The following is a 24,884-nucleotide window of genomic DNA, read 5'->3' on the forward strand; positions in this document are numbered from 1 at the left end:
AATTCCAGAAAAAAAAACTAGGAAGAATTCTTCTTGACATTGTCTTGGGCAAAGAATTTATGACTAAGACTTCAAAGGCAAATGCAATGAAAACAAAACAGACCAGTGAGACGTAACCTAAAAACTGTCTGCACAGCAAAAGAAATAATAAACAGAGTAAACAGACAATCTACAGAATGAGAAAAAGTATTTGCAAATTGTGCCTCTGACAAAGGACTAATTTTCACAATCTACAAACAACAAGAGAAAAACACTCCATTAAAAAGTGGGCAAAGGACATGAACAGACATTTCTCAAAAGAAAACATAAAAGCAACCAACAAACATAAGAAAAAATCCTCAACATCACTGATTATCAGAGAAGCACATTAAAACCACAATGAGATACCATCTCAAACCAATCAGAATGGCTATTATCAAAAAGTCAAAAATAACAGATACTGGTGAGGATGTGGAGAAAAGGTAACTTACACACCATTTATGGGAATGTATAATACAGTAACTCCTATGGGAAAAAGCATGGAGATTTCTCAAAGAATTAAAAATTGAACCCAGCAGTCCTACTACTGGGTATAAACCCAAAGGAAAGCAAATCACTATACAAAAAAGACACCTGCACTCGTATGTTTATCACAACACTATTCACAATAGCAAAGTCTTGGAATAAACCTAAGTGTCTATCAATGGATGATCAGATAAAGAAAATATGGAATATACACACCAAGGAATACTATGCAGCCATAAAAGGGAATACAATCATGTTTCTGCAGCAATATGGATGGAGCTGGATGTCATTATTCTATGAGAAATAACTCAGAAGCTGAAAACCAAATACCATATATTCTCACTTATAAGTGGGAACTAAACAATGGGTACACATGGATATAAAGATAAAAAAAAAGACACTGAGGACTCCAAAAGAGGGGAGGTTGAGAGGAGGGTCAGAGTTAAAAAATGAACTATTGGGTACTGTGTTTACTATTTGGGTGATGGGTTTACTAGAAGCCCAAATATCACCATTGCACAATATATCTATGTAACAAACCTGTACATGTACCTGCATCAAAAATAATCTAAAATAATCTAAAAATAAACATACACACAAAAGAAAATGTAGGTTTGATTTTTTTAAATTAAACTTCTTATTTGAGATAATTGTAGATGTACATAGAGTTGCAAGAAATAATACAAGGAGATACTCTGTACTTTTCAATCAGTTTCCCACAATGGTAACACCTTGTAAAACTATAGTGCAATATCACACTAGGATACAGACATTGATATTGATAGAGTCAAGATACAGAACAGATCCATCACAAGTATCTCTCAAATTGCTTGCTTATAGTCACATCTACTCTTTTTCCTTCCCAGTTTCTTCTCTCATCTCTAAATCTTGGCTAGTACTAATCTTTTCCCAATTTCTGTAATTTTGTAACTTGAAGATTGTTATATAAATGAAATCAAATAGTATATGAACTTTTGGGATTGACTTTATTCACTCAGCATAATTCTTTAGAGACTTATCCAAGTCATTTCATATATCCATAATCCATTCCCTTTTTATTGCTGAGTAGTTTTCCATGGCACAGATGCACCATAGTTTGTTTAATCATTTGCCCTTAAGTTTTTATATGTGGCTATCTTTGAAACCCTTTTGTTCAAATTAGTTTTACTATTGACTGTCTAGAGTTTTCCATGGATATATCATATCATCTACAAATACAATTTTAATGCTTCTTTGCAATTATTATGCTTTTAATTGATTCCTATTATGTATTTAGAAAACAATATATGTAACAGATGAAGATGAGGCAATATCAATTATCCAGGAGATTCACACAGAATGGTTTTGAAATCCTGTGGTAAATTCAGTTTGGAATGTTTACTTTAGGCCACTCCTATGGGTCTTCAAAGCATACTTCAAAGCATCAATAAAATCATTCCACACACAAACTGCCTAGCAAGAACACTAATATAAATGCTCTATACTACTTAAATATCAGAATAGGTAGTTCTAACTAAAGTAAACAAAAACTGATCTTGTTTCAGGAAGTTTTATAAGGTTATGACTGGTAGAATTAATCTGAAGATATCAAAATAGTTATGGCAAATGACTAAGAGATTCTTTCTGCAAGAAAAAAAAGTTAACATTTTTTGAGATACCATTGGGTAAAAGTGAAATCAATTTCTTTGCCTCTGTTGTAATAGAACTATAATGAAAGGCTAGAAAAAATTGAATTGTATGTATCTCTAAAATTGCTCCAATGTTAAATTATTAGTAGCTAATATACCAAAAACTTATTTATTGTAAAAAGAAGAGTAACAAATGTATCTAAACTGTTCAAGTAAGATATATGTTAGACAAAAAAGAGAATATTTCCCTTATTTGTAAACTCATTTGAGTTTTAATAGAAGAAAATATATTTTTATTAATTAAAAGTGCAACACATATTAAAACTGTAAATATAAAGAAATATAAATATAAAGAAAACCCTACAGAAGCACAAGTGTACAGCATTCTATAGAATCACAAATATAATACATAGAATCCTATTTCCAACAGAGAATATTCTTTTGTTTTCAAGTCATTAGATTCCATTTATAATGTTTTACTATGCATTATTACATGACAAGAACAACTCAATACATTCTAAAATACAAGGATAATACACAGGCCACAGTGTTTAAGATAATATTAAAAAGTTTAAACTAATAATTAAATTATAAACATGAAATTCTTTGCCACTAAAAAGCACTATTTTGAAAGATTCTTAGGTAAAAATACAAACCAAAATTGCAACTACATGCTGGAAATGTTCCATACCTTGATGTGTATGTTGATTTCATGTATATATGTCTGTGTACATATATTATGTATTGTGTATGCTTATATATATTATATACTATGTATCAAGGCACACCCTACAGATTTGTGTAATGTACTGGATGTATATTAGATTTCAATAAAATAATGTTAAAAACAAATAATCATAGAAAAATTTAAAAATCAGTAATAAAATGTTTAAAGTGTAGGGAAATAAGATATCTCTATCAGAATTCTTCAAGATTTGAATATTCTCTATAACAACTTGCAAATATTTAAAATCAAAATTCCATTTCTGAATATAAAAACACAAAATATCTCATTCATTGTGAAAATGTTTAGATTTCTTGGGAGCCTAGGCGAGAAGATACAGCTAATGCTGCACTTGTACATCAGCTATTTTCCAGAAAGGATCATGTCTCATGCTTTTGTTGTTTAAAAGCATTGTGCATTACTCCCATCATCTTCCCTGTCTTTAGACTGTGGGTTTAGTCCTCCAAGAGGCCCAGTGTTTCTCTCTGCCAAACGCCTGAGAGAACATGCAACCCTGGCACAATTTAGATAATATATTCAATATGTTTACTACATATTTCATTGTTCATTTACATTTCAGCACTTATTCATTTCCTTAAGAAGGCAAATATAATTTGTGGCCATTATTGTACATTGTTGTTGAATACTGCCAAAAAACATATCCATTAATAAACTTGTTACTAGATAAACAGGTAGTTACTTTGTCTATTAAATGACTTATGAAGAAATCCTTGGTGGGTTACTATATAGCTATTTAAGGGAATATCTATATATAATATACGTAATATTATATAGCTATTTAAGGGAATATCTATATATAAAATATACATAATATTATATAGATATTTAAGGGATTATCTATATATAATAGATAAATGATAACAGATATTTAGGGAAGCTGGTTGGGGTTTTTGAACAGCTTGGGAGCACACTGATATTCCTCTCAATTAAATTATCAAATGTCAGTTGCCACTATTTGAAAATTTGCTATTTGAAACATTTTTAGGGATTAGAATCATATAATGAAGAAAGCCTGTGGTGAAAAAATTATAGTTAAGCATCATGAGATATAAATAAAGGTTTACTCAGGGGAAACTCATAGCCTTGAATCTTTTATTACTAAGCAATAAATATGAAAATAATGTACAAAACTTTCAGCTCTGTAAGTTAAAAAAGAACAGCAAACAATCATTTAAAAAGACTGAGAGAAAGTAATGACAATACAAGCAAAATTAATGACAAATATTTTTGTCCAGTAAAAATTGCAAATAAAATGATTGTTTCTTTGGTGGAAAATTAGACAAAATAGTCTAGAGAAAACGGGAATGAAAATTGCTTCAGAATAATGCAAAAAGCATCAAGTATGCCATATCTTCTTAAAAAAGAGCATTTACAGAATTTTTCCAATTATAATCGTAATTAATATTCAACAATATTATTAAAATATTAGAATTCTCAAAAAACCATTTTATTGTTTAATCAGAACAACTTTACAAAGTAAACAGATGAAGAAAATGATGTGATTTTTCTAAGATCATAGAGTCACACAGCTCTAACTACAAAGTTAAATAAGAAGAAAAAACTACTTATGCTCATTCACCAAAATATTTACATTTATCTTTACAAATATTTGTAGGTAGAAACCATACAATCTTTTTCATATTTTAATTGGCTAGCATATGGCCACTTGTAAGTCCTTAAGAAAGGCTCGTATGACTAAAACTCCCTAAATTTTTTATGTTTAAAACAGTTTGTGGTGCACATTTTTGTGTGTCCCCCCCCCACACTGCTCCATCAATGGCACATCCTCCAATTGCTTTTGTTGTATCCCATAAGTTTTGATATGTTGCTTCCACTTTCATTTTTTCCTCAAGATATTTTGATTTTCCTTTTGATTTCTTTCTTGACCCAATGGGTGTTCAGTTTCTATATATTTATAAATTTTCCTCTTCCTATTACTGATTTTTAATTTCATGTCATCATGGTCAGAAGAGATGCTTGATACGATTTCAGCCTTCTTAAAGTGGTTAAGACTTGTTTTGTGGCCCAACATATGATCTATCCTGGAAAATGTTTTGTGTGCACGTGAGAAAAATGTGCATTCTGCTGCTTTGGATGGAATGTTCTGTATATGTCTGTTAGGTCCATTTTGTCTTCAGTGTTGTCAAGTCCTTTGTTTCCCTACTAGTTTTCTCTGTAGAAATCTATCAATTTTTGAAAATAGGGTCCTATAGTCTCCTATTATTATTGCTTTGTAGTCTACTTCTTCCCTCAGTTCTGTTAATATTTGCTTTATATATTTAGGTGCTCCAACATCTAGTGCATATATATTTACTATTGTTATATCCTCTTTATGAATTGACTGCTTTATTATATGAATAACCTCTTTGTCTCTTTTTTTAAGTTTTTGTTTTAATGTCCATTTTATCTGATAGAAGTAGAGCTTTTCTCACTCTCTTTTATTATCATTTGCATGGATTATCTGTTTTCCTCTTGTCACTTTCTAAGTGCAACCTCAAAGCTGAAATAAGTCTCTTGTAGGCAGCATATAGTTGGGTGTTGTTTTTTAATCCATTCAGCCCCTCTCTATCTTTTGATTGGAGATTGTAATCCATTTAAATTCAATGTAATTGAAATGTAAGGACTTACTCCTACCATTTTGTTTTTCATTTTCTGGTTGTTTTGTAGATCCTTTGCTCATTTATTACTTTCTTGCTGTCTTCCTTTGCGATTTTATTATTTTCTCTGGCTGTGTAATTTGCTTCCTTTCTGTCTATCTTTCGTGGGTCTACTGTAGGTTTTTACTTTGTAGTTACCATGTGACTTACATAAATCCTATTATAATTACAACAGTCTATTTTGATATCATAACACACTCACAGGAAGTAATCATTTCCCATGAGAACCATTTCAGGTACATGAGAGCAAGAACTCACTACCTTAAGACCAAGAGCAAGTCACCTCTGCAGGTAGAGCCCAAATGATTCAGACACCTCCCAATAAACTCTACTTAAAGTTTCACCTCTCAATATTACCATGCTGAGAAATAAGGTTCCACATGAATTTGGCAAGAACACTCATATGATAGCAAAACAAAGTAGACTTTAAGCCAAAAATTGTCACAAGGGACAAATAACATTATTTTTTAATGATAAATGGATCAATTTATCAAGAGGATGTAACAATTAAAAGTATATATGCACCCAACATCAGAGTGCCTAAATAAACCAAAGATTATTTGACATGAGATGAGAAATGGGTAGCAATACAATAATAACAAGAGACTTTAACACTCTGCTTTCAACACTGGATAAATTAAGAAGACAGAAGATTAATAATGAAATTACTGGATTGCACTGTGATAACAGACATATACAGACCATTCCATCCAACAGCAGTAGATCACACATTTCTGTCTTATGCAAATGGGACATTCTCTAGGATAGACCATATGTTAGGCCACAAAAAATTTTTTAACAAATTCAAGAAGTTTGAAATCATATCTAGTATTGTTTTCAACCACAATGGCCAGAAACTACAAGTTAATAATGAGGAATGTGGGAAAATTAAAAAACATCTGGAAATCAATGTAATCCTGGCCAATGGGTCAAAGAAGAAATCAAAAGGGAAGTTAAAGAAAAATTGGAACAAAGGAAAATGGAAACATGACATACTAAAACCTGTGGGATGCAGCAAATGGAGTTCTGAGTTGGAAATGTATAGCAACGAATGCCTATATGAAAAAAAATCCCAAATAAATAACCTAACATTATGCCTTAAGGAACTAGAATAACAAGAGCAAATTAAAATCAAAGTTAGCAGAAGGAAGGAAATAACAAAAAACAGAACAGAAACAAAGCAAATAGAAAATAGAAAAATCATTTAAAAATCAATAAAACTAAGAGTTCATTTTTTGAGGAAATAAAATGGACAAACCTTTAGCTAGACTAAAAAAAGGGAGAATATTCAAATAAATACAATAAAAAGGAAAGTGGAGACGTTACAAGAGATACCTCTGAAATAAAAATAATTATGAGACTATTATGAATAATTATATGCCATCAAATTGAAAAAACCTAAATGGAATGGACAAATACCCAGAAAAATGCAACCTATTAATATTAATCAGGAAGAAATAGGAAGCTGGAACATACCAACAACAAATAAAAACATTGAAAAGGTAATTAAAAACCTCCCAACAATGAAGAGCCCAACACCAGATGGCTTTATGGGTGAATTCCACCAAACATATAAAGAAGAATTAATATCAGTACTCTTTAAACTCTAGAAATAAAACTAGAGAGAATACTCCCAAACACACTTAGTGAGATCAGCATCACCTTCGTACTGAAACCAGACAGAGATATTACAAGAAAACTACAGGTCAATTTCTCTGATGAACAATGATGTAAAAATCCTTAATAAGATATTAGCAAACCAAATTTAAAAGCACATGAAAAAGATTATACATCATCACTAAGTAGGCTTTATCCCTAGCATGCAAGGCTGGTTTAATAAATGCAATTCAATCAATGTGACACATCATACCAACACAATCAGTTATGATAGCCTCATGATCATATTAATTGATGCAAAAAAAGCATTTGATAAAGTTCAACATTCTTTTGATAAAAACTCTCAACAGTTTAGATGTAGAAATAAAGTTCCTAAACATAATGAAGGCCATTTATGCAAAACCCATGGCTAACATTATAATCAATTGGAAAAACCAGAACACTTTTCCACTAAGATCCAGTACAAGACAAGGATACTCTCTCTTTGCATTTCTCTTTAACACAGTGCTGGAAGTACTAGCAAGGGCAATCAGACAAAAAAAAAAAAAAAAAAAAGAAAGAAAGAAAGAAAGAAAAAACTTGAAAATGGGAAAGGAAATACATAAAATTATCTGTATTTACAGATGACATAATAGTATCTGTAGAAAATCCTAAAGCATTCACAAAAAAGTTAGAACTGATAAGTGATTTCTGCAAAGTTACAGGATACTAAGTCAATATACAATAATCAATTACATTTCTATATATTAACAACAAACTATCCAAAAAAGATATTTAAAAATTCCATTTAATAAGAGGGTCAAAAATAACTATTTAAGAATAAATTTAACTAAGGAGGTAAAAAGTCTGCAGACTGAACACTGTAAAACACTGAAGAAAGAAATTGAAGACGACAACAATAAAGATATCCCATGCTATGTATCAGAAGAATCAATATGGTTAATATGTCCATACTACCCAAACCTATATACAATGTCAACACAATCTCTAACAAAATCTTAATGACATTCTTCACAGAAATAGAATAAACAATTCTAAAATTTGTATAGAACCACAAAAGATCCTGAGAGGGCAAAGCAATTATGAGGAAAAAAACGTTGTAGGCATTAAACCTCTTGATTTAAAATTATATTAAAAAGCTATAGAAATAATAATTTTAAAAAACTATGGTATTGGCATGAACACCGACACAAAGATCAGGTATAGAATACAGGGCCCAGAAATAAATGACAAACATATGTGGTGAATTAATTTTTGACAAGGGCACCAAAAGAACACAATGAGGAAAAGATAGTTTTTTCAATAAATGGTGCTGGGAAAACTGAATTTCTGCATGCAAAAGAATGAAATGGACCCTTATTTTATGCCACTCAGAAACTCCACAAAAAAAATGGATAGGCTACCTAAATGTAAGACATAAAGTCATAAAACTTCTAAATGAGAACATAGGGCAATAGCTTCTTGACACTGACATATGTGATGAATATTTGGATATCATACCAATAGCTTGGGCTACAATAGCAAAAATAAGCAAATGGGATGACATCAAACTAAACGTCTTCTGCACGTCAAAGAAAATAATCAACAAAATGAAATGGCAACCTATGAATTAGGAAAATATATTGACAAATAATATTACTACTATCTATTAATTGTAATATCTATAATTTATAAAGAATTCATACAACTCAAAGTAGAAAACAACCCAATTAATAAATAAGCCAATGACTTGAATAGACATTCCTTCAAAGAAGACATACAAATATATGAAAAGACACAGAGGTATATGAAAAGGTGCTCAATATCATTAATTTTTAGGGAAATGCAAATTAAAACCACTATGAATATCACCTCACATAGAATGGCTATTAAAAAGTCAAGAGATTAAAAAAATTGGTAAGGGTGTGCATAAATGGGAACCCTTGTACACTACTGGTAAGAATGTAGACTGGTGCAGCTATTGAGGAAAACAGTATGAGAGTTCCTAAAGAAATTTAAAATAGAACTACCATGTGACCCAGCAATTTCACTTTTGGGTATATTACCCAAAGGAAATGAAATCACCATATCATAAGTGTATCTGCACTCCCATGTTCATTGCAGCATTCCTCACAATAGCCAAGGTATAGAAACAGCCTAAGTGCTTATTGATTGATGAATGGATAAAAATATTTTGGCATATATGTAAAACAGAATATTATTCAGCATTTTAAAAAAGGAGATCCTGCCATTTGCCCCACAATGTAGAACCTGGAAGGAATAATCCAGTGAAATAAGCCAGACACATAAATAAAAATATTTCATTATCTCACTGATATTTGGAAAATAAGAAAAATCAAAGATACAGAAATAAAGAATAAAATATTGGTTACCGGGACCAGGCAAGGTGGGTGGGGTACAGCATGAATGGGATGATAAAGGTTAGAGGCTATGAAGGAGCAGACATGTAGGATGAACTAGTCTAAAGATCTAACGTACAACATTAATGTACTAGTTAATAAAACTGTACTGTTAAAAAAAGAATCATGGACAGAAAATTTTGAAAGCAATAAGGTAAAGAAAATTCCTCACATACAAGGGAGTGTGGTGGCTTTCAGTGGATTTTTCAACAAAAACTTTGCAAGCCAGGAGAGAATTTGATTATGCGGTTGACACTTGAAGAATATAAATTGAAGTACTTGGGTTCACTTACATATGGATTTTCATCTGCCTCTACCACCGCCAAGACCAATCCCTCTTTTTCCTCCTTTTCCTCAGCCTACTCAACATGAAGATGACAAGGACAGCTCAGCCAAGCTTCTGATTCCCTGGAACATGGAACACTTCATCAGTTTGGCCGCAGAAGGCACAACTGCTCTGGGGGACCTAAGCTTAGGGTCCCTGGAAGGTGAAAGCATTGACTCAGCTTTGGCACTGGAGAAGCAGGATGCTCTGGTAGGCTGAGACTTTGGGTCCCCAGGGGGTGAGGTGCTACTTCACTTTGGGTACCAGGGGGTGCAAATGCTCCAGTGGGTCAAGGCTTCAGGTCCTGCCCTTTCTCTCTCTTCATCTGAAAAGGTTGCAATGTAAAATTTAACTCTTTTAATGGTTTCCTATAAACCCTGTAGACTTTCTTCATTCTTTTTTCCTTTTGCTCCTCTGACTGGATACTTTCAATTGACCTGTCATAGAGTTCACAGATTCTTTCTTCTGCTTGATCAAGTCTGCTGTTGACACTGTCTATTGCATTTTTCATTTCATTCACTGTATTCTTAAACTCCAGAGTTCTGGTTTTTAAAATTCCTATTTCTTCATTGACCTCATTGTGTTCAAGTATCTTTTTCTATTGTTTAGTTGTCTATCTGTGTTCTCTTTTTAGTTAACTTAGTTTCCTTAATTATTTTGAATTCTTTATCAGGAAATTGTTGAGTATCCATTTATTTCGGGTCAGTTACTAGAAAATTATTGCATTCTTTTGGCAGTATCATGTTTGTTTTCCTTGTTTCTTTTTGCCTTGCATTAATGTCTGCACATTTGATGGTGCAGTCACCTCTTCCAGAATTTACATGCTGGTTTTGGTGGGGAAAGAGCTTCAACTATGGGTGGGTGTGAAGGCATTGACTAGGTGAGGTGTAGTGTTTCTGGCTTGGTGAGCATGCAACAGCTTACATTCCCCATGCAGCTCTGTCAGATGAGGTCAGCATCACTGAAAATTGCAGCATCCTCAGTCGCCAAGGCTAGTGGTGTCTGCAATGGCTGTGAGGGTTGTTAGCGTCTTCAGCTACAAAGGCTGCTGGGATCTTACTAATCTCTTTTTCTCCCATAGTGGAATTCATGACCACAGATATCCCTAAAAATGCCAGGTTCAGTTTGTGGGCATCTTCGTGGTGGTAGTAGTGGTGGCATCAGTGTCTGATGTTCGGTGCCCACAAAGTGGCCATGGTGCCAGGATTTGGAGAATGAGTACACATGAAGAGTCAGTGGCTCCAGGGTCTGGGGCAGTAGGGACATTGATGCCTGTGGTGCAGGTCCCTCTGCAGCAGCATTAATAATGGTTTGTGGGACATGGGAACTTTTGGAGAAACAAGAAAATAAGGTCTGGAGAGTAAATTCAGGCAGAGCTCAGGAATCTGAGGTGGTGTTGCAGTGGGTCCAGTGTCACGGGTGCAGGTGTTGCCCTAGGATCTGGGGTCCAGAGCATGGGCATGTGCAAATTTACTGTTGCTCTAGAGTCCACAATGCAGATGCAGATGCAGATGCTGCAGCAGTGGCTCTGGTGTCCATAGGAGGTGTTTATGGAGTGGCTGCAGAGCTAGAATTTAAAGTGAAGACATGTGTGGAGTAAAAGTGGCTCCATGGTCCCAGGTGCAGGCTAGCTTGTCGTGAAAATGACTTTGGAATATGAAACATGGACATGCATGCTCCTGCAACAAAGCTGAGGCCTAGAATGTGGGTATGCAAAGAGTGTCTGTGGCTCTGGAGTCTGTGGCATGCATGGTTTTGGATGTGAGTAGGTTCTGGCCCTGGGTAGCACAACAGTGGCTTCTTATTGAGGCTGGAGCACAGCAGTGTCTCTCTCTCTCTCCAGGAGGTCAAAACAGCAATGGCTGTTGGTTAACCATCTCAGTGGAAGAGCCAGCAGTGTCCTGTGTCCTGAAGACAGAAAGGATGAACACTAAGGGGACATCTGATGTGAAAGCTGCAGGGAGTGTGTGGCTGCCTCAGGAACTGTTGAAGTCCTTAGTAGAAAAGGTTGCTAGGATCCTTTGCAGAGCAGGCCACTGGAGACCAGAGTGGTACCTGCCTCATGACTGATTCTGATATTCCCCATCTTTCTTTGTTCCTAGCTGTATCCAGATGTCTCACATATGCCAATCTCCCCAGAAATCCTTTCTGTGCAATTATTGGTTTTTGCTGTACTGTGTTGCTGTAGGTTTTAAATTTGACTCTTAACCCCTTCTAGGACTATTTTTGTTCATGGGTAGCTGTCTAATTATTTTGTGTGTGTGTGAGAGAGATAAAAGCTGGTATAACCTAATCCACCGTGTTGCTCATATCATTTATCTCTCCCACTTCTTATAAGGACACCAATCATATTGGATTAGAGCCCACCCATGTAATGCCATTTAACCTTAATTACTTCTTTAAATATCACACCTCCAAATACAGTCACATTGTGAGGTGTAGTAGAGATGAATTTACTTCAGCATATGAATTTTGGGGAAGATACAATTCAGTTCATAACAGGTCTGTAGAAAATTCTTCTGCCCTTCATCATGTCCTTTTCTTGTAGTATCTTTGTTTGAATGCAGTGGTCATTTCGTTTTTGTTTCTTATGTTTGAATTAATTTGATTTTTTATATAACTGGCAGGAGATTCTTACCCGTGTGTATTCATAGGTGGTTTCTCAGGGTTGTTTTCAAGTCTTTACCTCTCAAAGGCTCCCTCCATAAAGTATAAAACATTTTCTTATAAAAGTGATTTGGTCAGTAAAAACTGACATTAAGCAGTTTTAAAAATCAAATAACATTTAGATTGAAATATTTACAAGAACTATGTGAAAACAGTTAATAGCTTCTGGTGGTTAATAATAATAATCTTATAACAAATGCTGGGAGGTCATTCTAGGAACATGAAACTATATTTCTATACCTTAGTTTTAAACTCTAGTACTTAAATTTCTTGATAAATGTTCTAGGATAGAGTTTTGCTTTCCTTTAGCTTTTCAATCCTACCATTTTCACCTACACACACACAGTGATTCACAAACAGGTTTTCCTTGATTAATGTTCTCTGAGAAATTAAATTATTTCTAGATTTTATCCTAAATAATATTATTCGCTAATTAAATATAAGTAGTATTCTAAAAGCAGTTTAAAACATGTATGGTCCAAATATAGTACATACATGGTATGACTTTATTTCTGTGACATTTCAGTTTTCCATAATAATTCCATTGATTATAAGATATTTGGCTCTAAATTTAATAAGTAAATAATTATGGTATGATGAAATGTTCAGAAGAAAATAAATAACATTTATTTTAACACATGGGTACTGCTATGGCATGCTTTGTAAGAAAAAGAACTACCAATATTTTTGGATGGAATAAATAAAATACTGCAACCCCAAAATTTTAGAAACCAAAACAATGATTAATATTTAAATGATATATTCATACCTGAACACCAAAGAAAAATGTTATTCCCTAGATCTTCTTTAAATTCATCATTAAAGAGGTAACTCGATTCTGGAAATGCTTCATGGAACGTTGCATATATGGCTTGTGCCAAACAATCAGGATATATCTACCAAAATAAAATCAAATTAGATTAATTTTATATTTTTAAATTTTAATATATGTCAGCTGCCAAAGAAATTATTATTTTTTAAATTTGCCTTGCAATTTATTAACCGAATAAAAATTCGCCATTTTTTAAATTCTAAAATCACATTTATATAAATTAATGTACATCACTATGCCTGAAAGCTAAATTTGAACTGGAATATGTTTCAGTAAGGAGCAATGCCACCCTCTCCACTCCCTCCAACCACCTGGAAATTAAATTTCTTTGGTTTCCTTATGATTTTAAATTTTAGTTTTTAAAACTAGTTTTACATTTATTTAATATTTTTAACTTTTATTTTATATTCAAGGGTACATGTGCAGGTTTCTTATATAGGTAAATTGCATGTTAAGAAGGTTTTGTGAACAGATTATTTCTTTTTATAAACATTAGTACAACTTATTGAGAAAGTAAGTCTGAGTCACAGCCAGTGGAGGGAGATGATGAAATTATTGGGTTGGATTGTTGTTGTTGTTTTAAAAATTTATTTTGATTTCAATAGTTTTGGGGGAACAAGTGGTATCTGATTGCATGGAAAAGTTCTTCAGTGGTGATTTCTGAGATTTTGGTGCACTCGCCACCTGAGCAACGTACACAGTACCCAATTTGTAGGCTTTTATCCCTCATCTCCCTCCCATTCCCATCCCCCTCCCATCCTTCCCCCTGAGTCCCCAAAGTCCACTATATGTATGCCTCTGCATCCTCATAGCTTAGCTCCCATGTATAAGTGAGACCATATGATGTTTGGTTTTCCATTCTTGAGTTACTCCACTTAGAATAATTGTCTGCAGCTCCATCCAGGTTGCTGTGAATGCCATTATTTCATTCCTTCTAATGGCTGAGTAGTATTCCATTTTATATATAAATATATATATATAATTAAAACTAGTTATACATTTATTTAATATTTTTAACTTTTATTTTATATTCAAGGGGACATGTGCAGGTTTCTTATATAGGTAAATTACATGTGAAGGAGGTTTGTGAACAGATTATTTCTTTTTATAAACATTTCTTTATATATATATATATATATATATACCACATTTTCTTTATCCACTTGTTGGTTGATAGGCATTTAGGCTGGTTTCATATTTTTGCAATTGCAAATTGTGCTGCTATAAACATGCGTGTGCAAGTGACTTTTTCATATAATGTCTTCTTTTCCTCTGGGTAGATACCCAGTAGTGGGATTGCTGGATCAAACGGTAGTTCTACTTTTAGTTCTTTGAGTAATCCTCATACTGTTTTCCACAGTTGTTTTATTTGTTTACATTACCACCAGCAGTGTAAAAGTGTTCCCTTTTCACCACACCCATGCCAACATATATTATTTTTGGATTTTTTACTTATGGTAATTCTTGCAGGAGTAAAATGGTATCATATTGTGGTTTTGATTTGTATTTCCCTAATAATCAGCGATGTAGTGCATTTTTTCATATGTTTGTTGGCCATTTGTATATCTTCTTTTGAGAATTGTCTATTCATGTCCTTTGCCCACTTTTTAATGGAATTATTTGTTTTTTTCTTGCTGATTCGTTTGAGTTTCTTGTAGATTCTGGATATTAGTCCTTTGTCGGATGCATAGCTTGCAAATATTTGCACCGACTCAGGAGGCTGTTTACTCTGACGATTATCTCTTTTGTTGTGCAGAAGCTTTTTAGTTTAATTAAGTCCCATCTGTTTGTTTTTGCTTTTGTTGAATTTGCTTTTGGTTTTTTGGTCATGAACTCTTTGCCTAAAGCAATGTCTAGAAGAGTTTTTTCAATGTTATCTTCTAGAATTTTTATGGTTTCAGGTCTTAGATTTAAGTCTTTGAGCCATCTTCAGTTGACTTTTGTGTAAGAGACAAGTATCCAGCTTTATTCTTCTACATGTGGTTTGCCAATTATCCCAGAACCATTTGTTAAATAGGGTCTCCTTTTCCCACTTTATGTTTTTGTTTGCTTTGTCAAAGATCAGTTGGCTGTAAGTATTTGGCTTTATTTCAGTGTTTTCTATGCTCTTTGATTTGTCTACTTGCCTATTTTTATACTAGTACCATGGTGTTTTGGTAACATAGCCTTGTAGTATAGTTTGAAGTCGGGTAATGTGATGCCTCTAAATTTGTTCTTTTTGTTTAGTCTTACTTTGGCTTTGTGGGATTTTTGGTCCCATATGAATTTTAGAATTTTTTCTAGTTCTGTGCAGAAAGATGATGTTACTTTTATGGGAATTGCATTGAATTTGTAGGTTGCTTTTGGCAGTATGATCATTTTCACAATATTGATTCTACCTACCTGTGAGCATGGGATGTGTTTTTGTTTGTCTCATGTGTGATTTGTTTCAGCAGTGTTTTATAGTTTTCCTTGTAGAGGTCTTTCACCTCCTTGGTTAGGTATATTCCCAAGTTATTTATTTATTTATTTATATTTGCAGCTGTTGTAAAACAGACTGAGTTCTTCATTTGATTCTCAGCTTGGTTGTTGTTGGTGTATAGCAGTGCTACTTATTTGTGTACACTGATTTCATATCCTGAAACTTTAGTGAATTAATTTGTCAGATATAGGAGCTTTTTGGATGAAGACTTTAGGGTTTTCTAGGTATACAATCATATCATCAGAAAACAGTGACAGTATGACTTCCTTTTTACTCATCTGGATGCTCTTTATTTCATTCTCTTCTTTGATTGCTCTGGCTAGGACTGCCAGTATGTTAAATAGAAGTGGTGAAAGTGGGCATCCTTGTCTTGTTCCAGTTCTCAGGGGGCAATGCTTTCAACTTCTCCCCATTCAGTATAATGTTGGCTGTGTATTTGTCATAGATGGCTTTATTACCCTGAGGTATGTCTCCTCTTTGCCAATTTTGCTGAGGGTTTTAATCATAAAGTGATGCTGGATTTTGTCAAATAATTTTTCTGCATCTATTGAGATAATCATACGCATTTTAATTTTGTTTTTGTGATGTATCACATTTATTGACATATTGATGGTATGTTAAACCATCCCTGCATCCCTGTTATGAAACATACTTGATCGTGGTGTATGATATTTTTGATATGCTGTTGGAATTGGTTAGCTAGTATTTCATTGAGGATTTTTGCATCTATGTTCATCAAGAATATTGGTCTGTAGTTTTCTTTTTTTGTTATGTTCTTTCCTGGTTTTGGTATTAGGGTGATCCTGGCTTCATAGAATTAGGGAAGAGTCCCTCTTTCACCATCTTTTGGAATAGTTTCAGTAAAATTGGTACCAATTCTTCTTTAAATGTCTGATAGAATTCAGCTGTGAATTCATCTGATCCTCAAACTTTTTTTTGGCAATTTTTTTATTACTGTTTCAATCTCACTACTTGTTATTGCTCCATTCAGAGTTTCTATTTCTTCCTGATATAATCTAGGAGAGTTGTATATTTCCTGGAATTTATCCATCTCCTCTAGATTTTGTAATTTGTGTGCATAAAGGTGTTCATAGTAGCCCTAAATGATCTTTTGTATTTCTGTGGTATCGGTTGTAATGTCTCCCATTTTGTTTCTAATTGAGCTTACTTGGATCTTCTATTTTCTTGCTTAATCTTGCTAACGGTGTGTCAAATTTGTTAATCTTTTCAAAGAATCAACTTTTTGTTTTGTTTGTCTTTTATAGTTTTTTGTTTCAATTTCATTTAGCTCTGCTCTGATCTTTGTTGTTGATTTTCTTCAGCTGGGTTTGGGATTGGTTTGTTCTTGTTTCTCTAGTTCCTTGAGATGTGACCTCAGATTGTCTATTTGTGCTTTTTTAGGCTTTTTGATATAGACATGTAATGCTATGAACTTTCCTCTTAGCATGGCTTTTGCTGTGTCCCAGAGGTTTAGATAGGTCATGTCAGTATTACTGTTCAGTTCAAAGAATTTTAAAATTTTCATCTTAATTTCATTGTTCACCCAAAGATCATTCAGGAGCAGATTATTTAACTTCCATGTATTGGTATCATTTTGAGGGTTCCTTTTGGAGTAATTTCTAATTTTATTCTACTGTGGTATGAAAGAGTACTTCATATAATTTTGATTTTCTTAAATTTATTAAGACTTGTTTTGTGGCCTATCATATGATCTCACCAGAAGGGAGCAGGAGTAGCTATTCTTTTTTTTTTTAATTTTATTATTATTATACTTTAAGTTTTAGGGTACATGTGCACAATGTGCAGGTTAGTTACATATGTATACATGTGCCATGTTGGTGTGCTGCACCCATTAACTTGTCATTTAGCATTAGGTATATCTCCAAATGCTATCCGTCCCCCCTCCCCTCACCCCACAACAGGCCCCGGTGTGTGATGTTCCCCTTCCTGTGTCCATGTGTTCTCATTGTTCAATTCCCACCTATGAGTGAGAACATGTGGTGTTTGGTTTTTTGTCCTTGCAACAGTTTGCTGAGAATGATGGTTTCCAGTTTCATCCATGTCCCTACAAAGGACATGAACTCATCATTTTTTATGGCTGCATAGTATTCCATGGTGTATATGTGCCACATTTTCTTAATCCAGTCCATCGTTGTTGGACATTTACGTTGGTTCCAAGTCTTTGCTATTGTGAATAGTGCCGCAATAAACATACGTGTGCATGTGTCTTTATAGCAGCATGATTTATAATCCTTTGGGTATATACCCAGTAATGGGATGGCTGGGTCAAATGGTATTTCTAGTTCTAGATCCCTGAGGAATCACCACACTGACTTCCACAATGGTTGAACTAGTTTACAGTCCCACAAACAGTGTAAAAGTGTTCCTATTTCTCCACATCTTCTCCAGCACCTCTTGTTTCCTAACTTTTTAATGATCGCCATTCTAACTGGTATGAGATGGTATCTCATTGTGGTTTGGATTTGCATTTCTCTGATGGCCAGTGATGATGAGCAGAGAAGTTTAGATGAAAAAGAATAAAAAGAAATAAACAAAGCCTCCAAGAAATATGGGACTATGTGAAAAGACCAAATCTACGTTTGATTGGTGTACCTGAAAGTGATGGAGAGAATAGAACCAAGTTAGAAAACACTCTGCAGGATATTATCCAGGAGAACTCCCCAGTCTAGCAAGGCAGGCCAACATTCAAGTTCAGGAAATACAGAGAATGCCACAACGATACTCCTTGAGAAGAGCAAGTCCAAGACACATAATTGTCAGATTCACCAAAGTTGAAATGAAGGAAAAAATGTTAAGGGCAGCCAGAGAGAAAGGTCGGGTTACCCACAAAGGGAAGCCCATCAGAATAACAGCGGATCTCTCGGCAGAAACTACAAGCCAGAAGAGAGTGGGGACCAATATTCAACATTCTTAAAGAAAAGAATTTTCAGCCCAGAATCTCATATCCAGCCAAATTAAGCCTCATAAGTGAAGGATAAATAAAATACTTTATAGACAAGCAAATGCTGAGAGATTTTGTCACCACCAGGCCTGCCCTAGAAGAGCTCCTGAAGGAAGCACTAAACATGGAAAGGAACAACCAGTACCAGCCACTGCAAAAACATGCCAAATTGTAAAGACCATCAAGGCTAGGAAGAAACTGCATCAACTAACGAGCAAAATAACCAGCTAACATCATAATGACAGGATCAAATTCACATATAACAATATTAACTTTAAATGTAAATGGGCTAAATGCTCCAATTAAAAAACACAGACTGGCAAATTGGATAAAGAGTCAAGACCCATCAGTGTGCTGTATTCAGGAAACCCATCTCACGTGCAGAGACACACATAGGCTCAAAATAAAGGGATGGAAGAAGATCTACCAAGCAAATGGAAAACAAAAAAAGGCAGGGGTTGCAATCCTAGTCTCTGATAAAACAGACTTTAAACCAACAAGGAGTAGCTATTCTTATATCAGACAAAATAGACTTTAAAGCAACAGCAGTTAAAAAAGACAAAAAGAGACATTTATATAATGATAAAGCAATCAGTCCAACAGGAAAATGTCACAATCCTAAATTTATCTGCATCTAACATAGGAACTCACAGATTTGTAAAACAATTATTACTAGGCACAAGAAATTAGATATACAGCAACACAATAATAGTAGAGGACTTCAATACTCCACTGACGACACCAAACAGGTCATCAAGATGGAAAGTCAACAAAGAAATAATGGACATAAATTATGCCCTAGAACAAATGGACTTAACAGATATTTACAGAATAGTCTACCAACAACTTCAGAATATACATTCTCTTCATCAGCAGATGGAATTCCAGTACTATGTTGAACAACTGGTGACAGTGTGTATCCTTGTCATGTTCCAGATCTTAGAGGAAAAACTTTCAGTTTTTCCCCATTCAGCATGATACTAGCTCTGAGTCTGTCATACATGGTTTTTACTATGCTGAGGTATATTCCTTATATCACCAATTTTTTGATAATTTTCATTATGAAGGGATATGGAATTTTATCAAATGCTTTTTTTCAGCATCAATTGAAATGATCATATGGGTTTTATCCTTCATTCTGTTAATACGATGTATTACATTGATTGATTTGCATATGTTGAACCATCCTTCCACTTCAGGAATAAATGCCACTTGGTATTGATGAATGATCTTTCTCACGTATTGTTGAATTTGGTTTGTAGTATCTTGTTGAGGATTTTTGCATCAATATCCATCAGTGATACTGGTCTGTAGTTTTCTTTTCTTTTCTTGATGTGCCTTTGTCTAGTTTTGGTATCCAAATAATACTGCCTTGTAGAATGAGTTTGGGAGTATTCCCTCCTCCTCTCTTTTTTGGAAATAGTTTGAGTAGAATTGGTATTAGTTCTTCTTTGAATGTTTGGTAGAATTCAGCAGTGAAGCCAGCAAGTCCTGGGCTTTTCCTTACTGGGGTACTTTTTATTATGGCTTTGATCTCATTACTTGGTTTGTTCAGGATTTGAATTTGTTCCTGGTTCAATCTTGGGAGGTGGTAATATTTAGAAATCTGTCAATTTCCTCTAGATTTTCTAATTTATTGGCATACAGTTGCTCATGGTAGCAACTAATAATCCTTTGACTTTCTGCAGTATCAGTTGCAATGTCTCCTTTTTCATTTCTGATTTGTATCTTGTCTTTTTTACTTAGTCTGGCTAACGATTTGTCAATTTTTTCTAACTTTTCAAAAAACAAACTTGTTTTATTAATCTTTCTTATCATTTGTTTTCATTTCAATTTCATTTACTTCTGCTCTGATATTTATTATTTATTTTCTTCTCCTAATTTTGGGTTTGGTTTGCTCTTGCTTTTCTAATTCTTTAAGACACATTGTTAGACTGTTTCTTTGAAGTTGTTCTTTATTGATGTAGGCACTTACAGCTATAAATATGCCTCTTAGTACTGCTTTCACCCTATTCCATGGATTTTGGCATGTTGTGTTTCCACAGTCATTTGTTTAAAGAGATTTTTCAAATTCTTTCTTAATTTCTTCATTGACCCACTGGTCATGAGGAGCATATTGTTTAATTTCCACATGTTTACTTTCAAAATTTCTTCTCGTTGTTGATTTGCACATGTATTTTTAAATTGTTATATCCTCTTGCTGAATTGACCCCTTTATTATTATGTAATAACCTTCTTTGTTTCTTCTTATAGTTTCTGTATTTAAGTCTATTTTGTCTGATACAAGTATAGCAATTCCTTTTTTTGGTTTCCATTGGCATAGAATACCTTTCTTCATATCTTTATTTTCAGTCTATGTGTATCTTTATAGGTGAAGTGTGTTTTTTGTTGGCAACAGAACAATGAGTCTTGTTTTTTCATCCATTCAGCCAGTCTTTTAATTAGAGTTTAGTCCACTTACACTCAATATTATTATTGGTAAGTAAGGGCTTACTTCTGTGATTTTGTTATTTGTTTTCTTGTTCTGTGTTCTTCTCTTCCTTCTTTCTTTGCTCCTGTCTTACTGTAGTGAACGTGATTTTTCTCTGGTGACATGCTTTAGTTTCTTGCTTTGTATTTTTTGTGTATCTACTGTATGTTTTTTGGTTTGAGGTTACCATGAGGCTTGCAAACACTATTTTAAAACCCATATTTTAACCTGGTAACAACATAATACTATTTCCATAAACAAACTAATAAAAACTCAATGTTTTAAATTTGTCCCCCCACTTTTTAACTTTTTGTTGTTTCTATTTATATCTTACTGTATTATGTCTTAAAAAGTTGTTGAAATTATAATTTTTGAGTGGTTCCTCCTTTAGTCTTTCTACTTAGGATAAGAGTATTTTACACACAACAGTTGCAGTGTTTTAATATTCTGTGTTTTTTCTGTGTACTTACTATTACCAGTGAGTTTTGTAAATGTAAGTGATTACTTATTGCTCATTAATGTTTTTTCTTTCTAATTGAAGTCCTCCCTTTAGCATTTCTTGTAGGATAGGTCCAGTATTGCTGAAATCCCTCAGCTTTTGTGTGGGAATATCTTTATCTCTCCTTCATGTTTGAAGGATATTTTTGCCAGATATACTACTTTTGGTAAATGTTTTTGTTTCTGCAGCACTTTAAATATATCATTCCATTCTCTTCTGGCCTATAAGGTTTCCACTGAAAAGCCTGCTGCCAGATGTACTGGAGCATTATTGTATGTTGTTTCTTTCTTTTATCTTGCCGCTCTCAGGTCCTTTCTTTATCCTTGACCTTTGGGAGTCTGATTATTAAACATCTTAAGTAATCTTTGGGTTAAACCTGCTTAGTGTTCTATAACCTTCTTGTACTTGGATATTGATATTTTTCCTTTAGGTTTAAGGAAATTGCCTATTATCCCTTTCAATAACCTATCTACCCCATCTCTTTCTCTACCTCCTTTTTAAGGCCAACAACTCATATTTGCCCTTTTGAGGCTATTTTCTAGATCCTGTAGGCATGTTTCATTGTTTTTATTTTTTTCTTTTGATTTCCTTGTGTTTTCAAATAGCCTATCTTCAAGCTCACTAATTCTTTCTTCTGCTTGATCCATTCTGCTATTTAAGGACTCTGATGCATTCTGCAGTGTGCCAACTGCATTTTCAGCTCCAGAATTTCTGCTTCTTTTTATTTCTATCTCTTTGTTAAATTTATCTGATATAATTCAGATTCCTTCTCTGGGTTATCCTGAATTTATTTGAGTTTCCTCAACACAGCTATTTTTAAGTTTTGTTTCAAAGGTCACATATCTCTGTTTCTCCAAGACTGGTCCCTGATGCCTTATTTAGTTAATTGCTGAAGTCTTTTCCTGGATGTGTTGATGCCAGTTGATCTTCTTTGGTGTCTGGGCATTAAAGAGTTAGGTATTTATTGTAATATTCACTGTCTGCGCTTATTTATAGCTGTTCTACTTGGGAAGGCTTTCCAGATACCTGAAAGAGCTTGGGTGTTGTGATATAAGCTGTATCTACTTTAAGGGACACCCCAAGCCCAGTAACACTGTGGTTCTTGCAGACTTGTGGAGGTTATTCTCTGAATTACCAGGCAGAGACTTTTTTTCTCCTCCCTTACTTTATCCCAAACATACAGAATCTCTCTTTCTGTTCTGACACCTAAAAATGTAGGTGGAGTGACACAAGCACTCCTGTGGCTATCACCATTATGACTGCTTTGGGTAAGACCTGAAGCCAGAACAATGCTGGGTCTCACTGAAGGCCTGCAGCAATCACTCCCTAACTACTGTATATGTTTGCTCAAGGCCCTGGGGCTCTACAATCAGCAAGTGGCAAAGCCAGCCAGGCCTGTGTCCTTCCCTTCAGGGTGGCGAGGTTCCCCAGGCCCCTGGTAGGTCCAGGTGTGCTGCCTGGGAGCCAGAGACTAAAGAAAAAAAACCTTAGAGCTGGCACTCAAATCACAAGATGCAGTCCTTCCTACTCTTCCCTCCCCTTTCCAAAGGCAGAGTCATCTCACCCTGTAGCCACTGCCACACCATGCCATGCGGAATATTGCCAGACTATCAGCCAATGTTCCCTTAAGGGCCACAGGCTCTTAAATCAGCTCTTGTTGAATGCTGCCTGGCCTGGGACACAACCTTCAGGGAAGTGGGCTCCTCTCTGGCCCAGGGCAGGTCCAGAAATGCTGCCCAAGAGTCAAGTCCTGGAATTGGGGACCCCAAGAGCACAGCTGATGCTCTCCCCACCTGTGGCGATGCTGGTACCTGAAGCCAGCAAGTCTCAGAGTATCACCCAGGGCCCTCAATGTAGTACTTGGGTATTGCTGCTAGTTATTCAGGGCTCAAGGGCTCTTCAGTTAGCAGGTGATAATGCTGCCAGGATTGGGCCCTTTCCTTCAAGGCAGTGTGTTCCATTTTTGCCCAGGGTGTGTCTAGAAATGTCATCTGGAAACTAGGGCCTGGAATAAGGGCCTCACATCTCTGTCTGATGCCCTATCCTGCTGGGGCTGAGCTGGTATCCAAGATGCAAGTCAAAGTCCTCCCCACTCTTCCCTCTCCTTTCCTCTAGCAGAAGGAAGGCGTCTCTTTCGGAGCTGTGAGCTGTGCAGCCTGGGGTTATGAGAGAGGTGATGCCAGTACTCCCTTGGCTGCCCCTACTGATGTGTCACTATGTTGCATGCACACTCCAGTCCATTGTCTCTGGACCTCGTTCAGTAATAGGTCTTGCTTAAGAGTCGCAGTCCTTATGGCCTAGACTCTCAGATTTACTTGGAGACACAGAATGTGTAGCCCTCTGTGGCAAGGTTTGCAGGTTCTCAAGTTCTGACCGCTGGGATCCACAATTCCCCCCTGTCTAGGGCTGGTTTAAATGCTCCCTCTGTGGGCCGGTATCAGCTGAGTTTGGTTCGGTTTTCTTTCTGCTCTAACAGGACAGCACTGAGTTAACTGTCTCACAATGTTGTGTTCTTTCCCCAGCACCCAGAAATGCTCTCTGCACTACACTGCCACTGCTGGGGGTTGGGGAGGGGTGGTGTTGGTGATTCCAGACTGCTTTTCCTATCTCTTCAGTGCCTCTTTCAGTGATATGAAGCTAAAACTAGGCACTATAAGTACTTGGCCTGATTTTTGTTTTTTATGAAGGTGTTTTTTTCTGTGTAGATAGTTGTTAACTAGGTGTTATTGTGGGGGGACAATCAGTGAGGTTTCTATTCTGCCATTGTGCTCTGCCTCTGCCTGTTTTATCTTAAACTAGAATAGCAACTTCTGCTTCTTTTCTGTTTGCTAGGTGGATTTTTCTCCATCCCTTTACTTTGAGCCTATGGGTATCACTGTATGTGAGATTGGTCTCTTAAAGACAGCATACAGTTGGGTCTTCTTTATTCAACTTGTCACTCTGTCCCTTTTAATTGAGGCATTTAGCCCATTTACATTCAAGGTTATTATAGATATATGCAGATTTCATCCAGTCATTGTGTTTTTAGCTGGTTATTATGCAGACTTCTTTATGTGATTGCTTTATAATGTTGTTGGTTTAGTGGCCAGTAAAAATCTTTCCTTTCCATATTTAGCAC

At 35.0% G+C, this 24,884-nt stretch overlaps 1 protein-coding gene across 6 annotated transcripts in view; it reads right to left on the reverse strand.

The window, feature by feature from the left end:
• FAM227B (family with sequence similarity 227 member B) overlaps positions 1 to 24,884 on the reverse strand; it is a 297,097-nt gene that overhangs the window by 206,493 nt on the left and 65,720 nt on the right. For all 6 annotated transcript variants that reach the window (XM_063794131.1, XM_063794130.1, XM_063794134.1 and 3 more), the window contains one exon: positions 13,312 to 13,438. In XM_063794131.1, coding sequence (XP_063650201.1) covers positions 13,312 to 13,438 — 127 coding nt within the window. The remainder of the gene's footprint in view (positions 1 to 13,311; positions 13,439 to 24,884) is intronic.

The sequence above is a fragment of the Pan troglodytes genome, chromosome 16 (genome assembly GCF_028858775.2).
Source record: "Pan troglodytes isolate AG18354 chromosome 16, NHGRI_mPanTro3-v2.0_pri, whole genome shotgun sequence".
NCBI classification, from domain to species: domain Eukaryota; kingdom Metazoa; phylum Chordata; class Mammalia; order Primates; family Hominidae; genus Pan; species Pan troglodytes.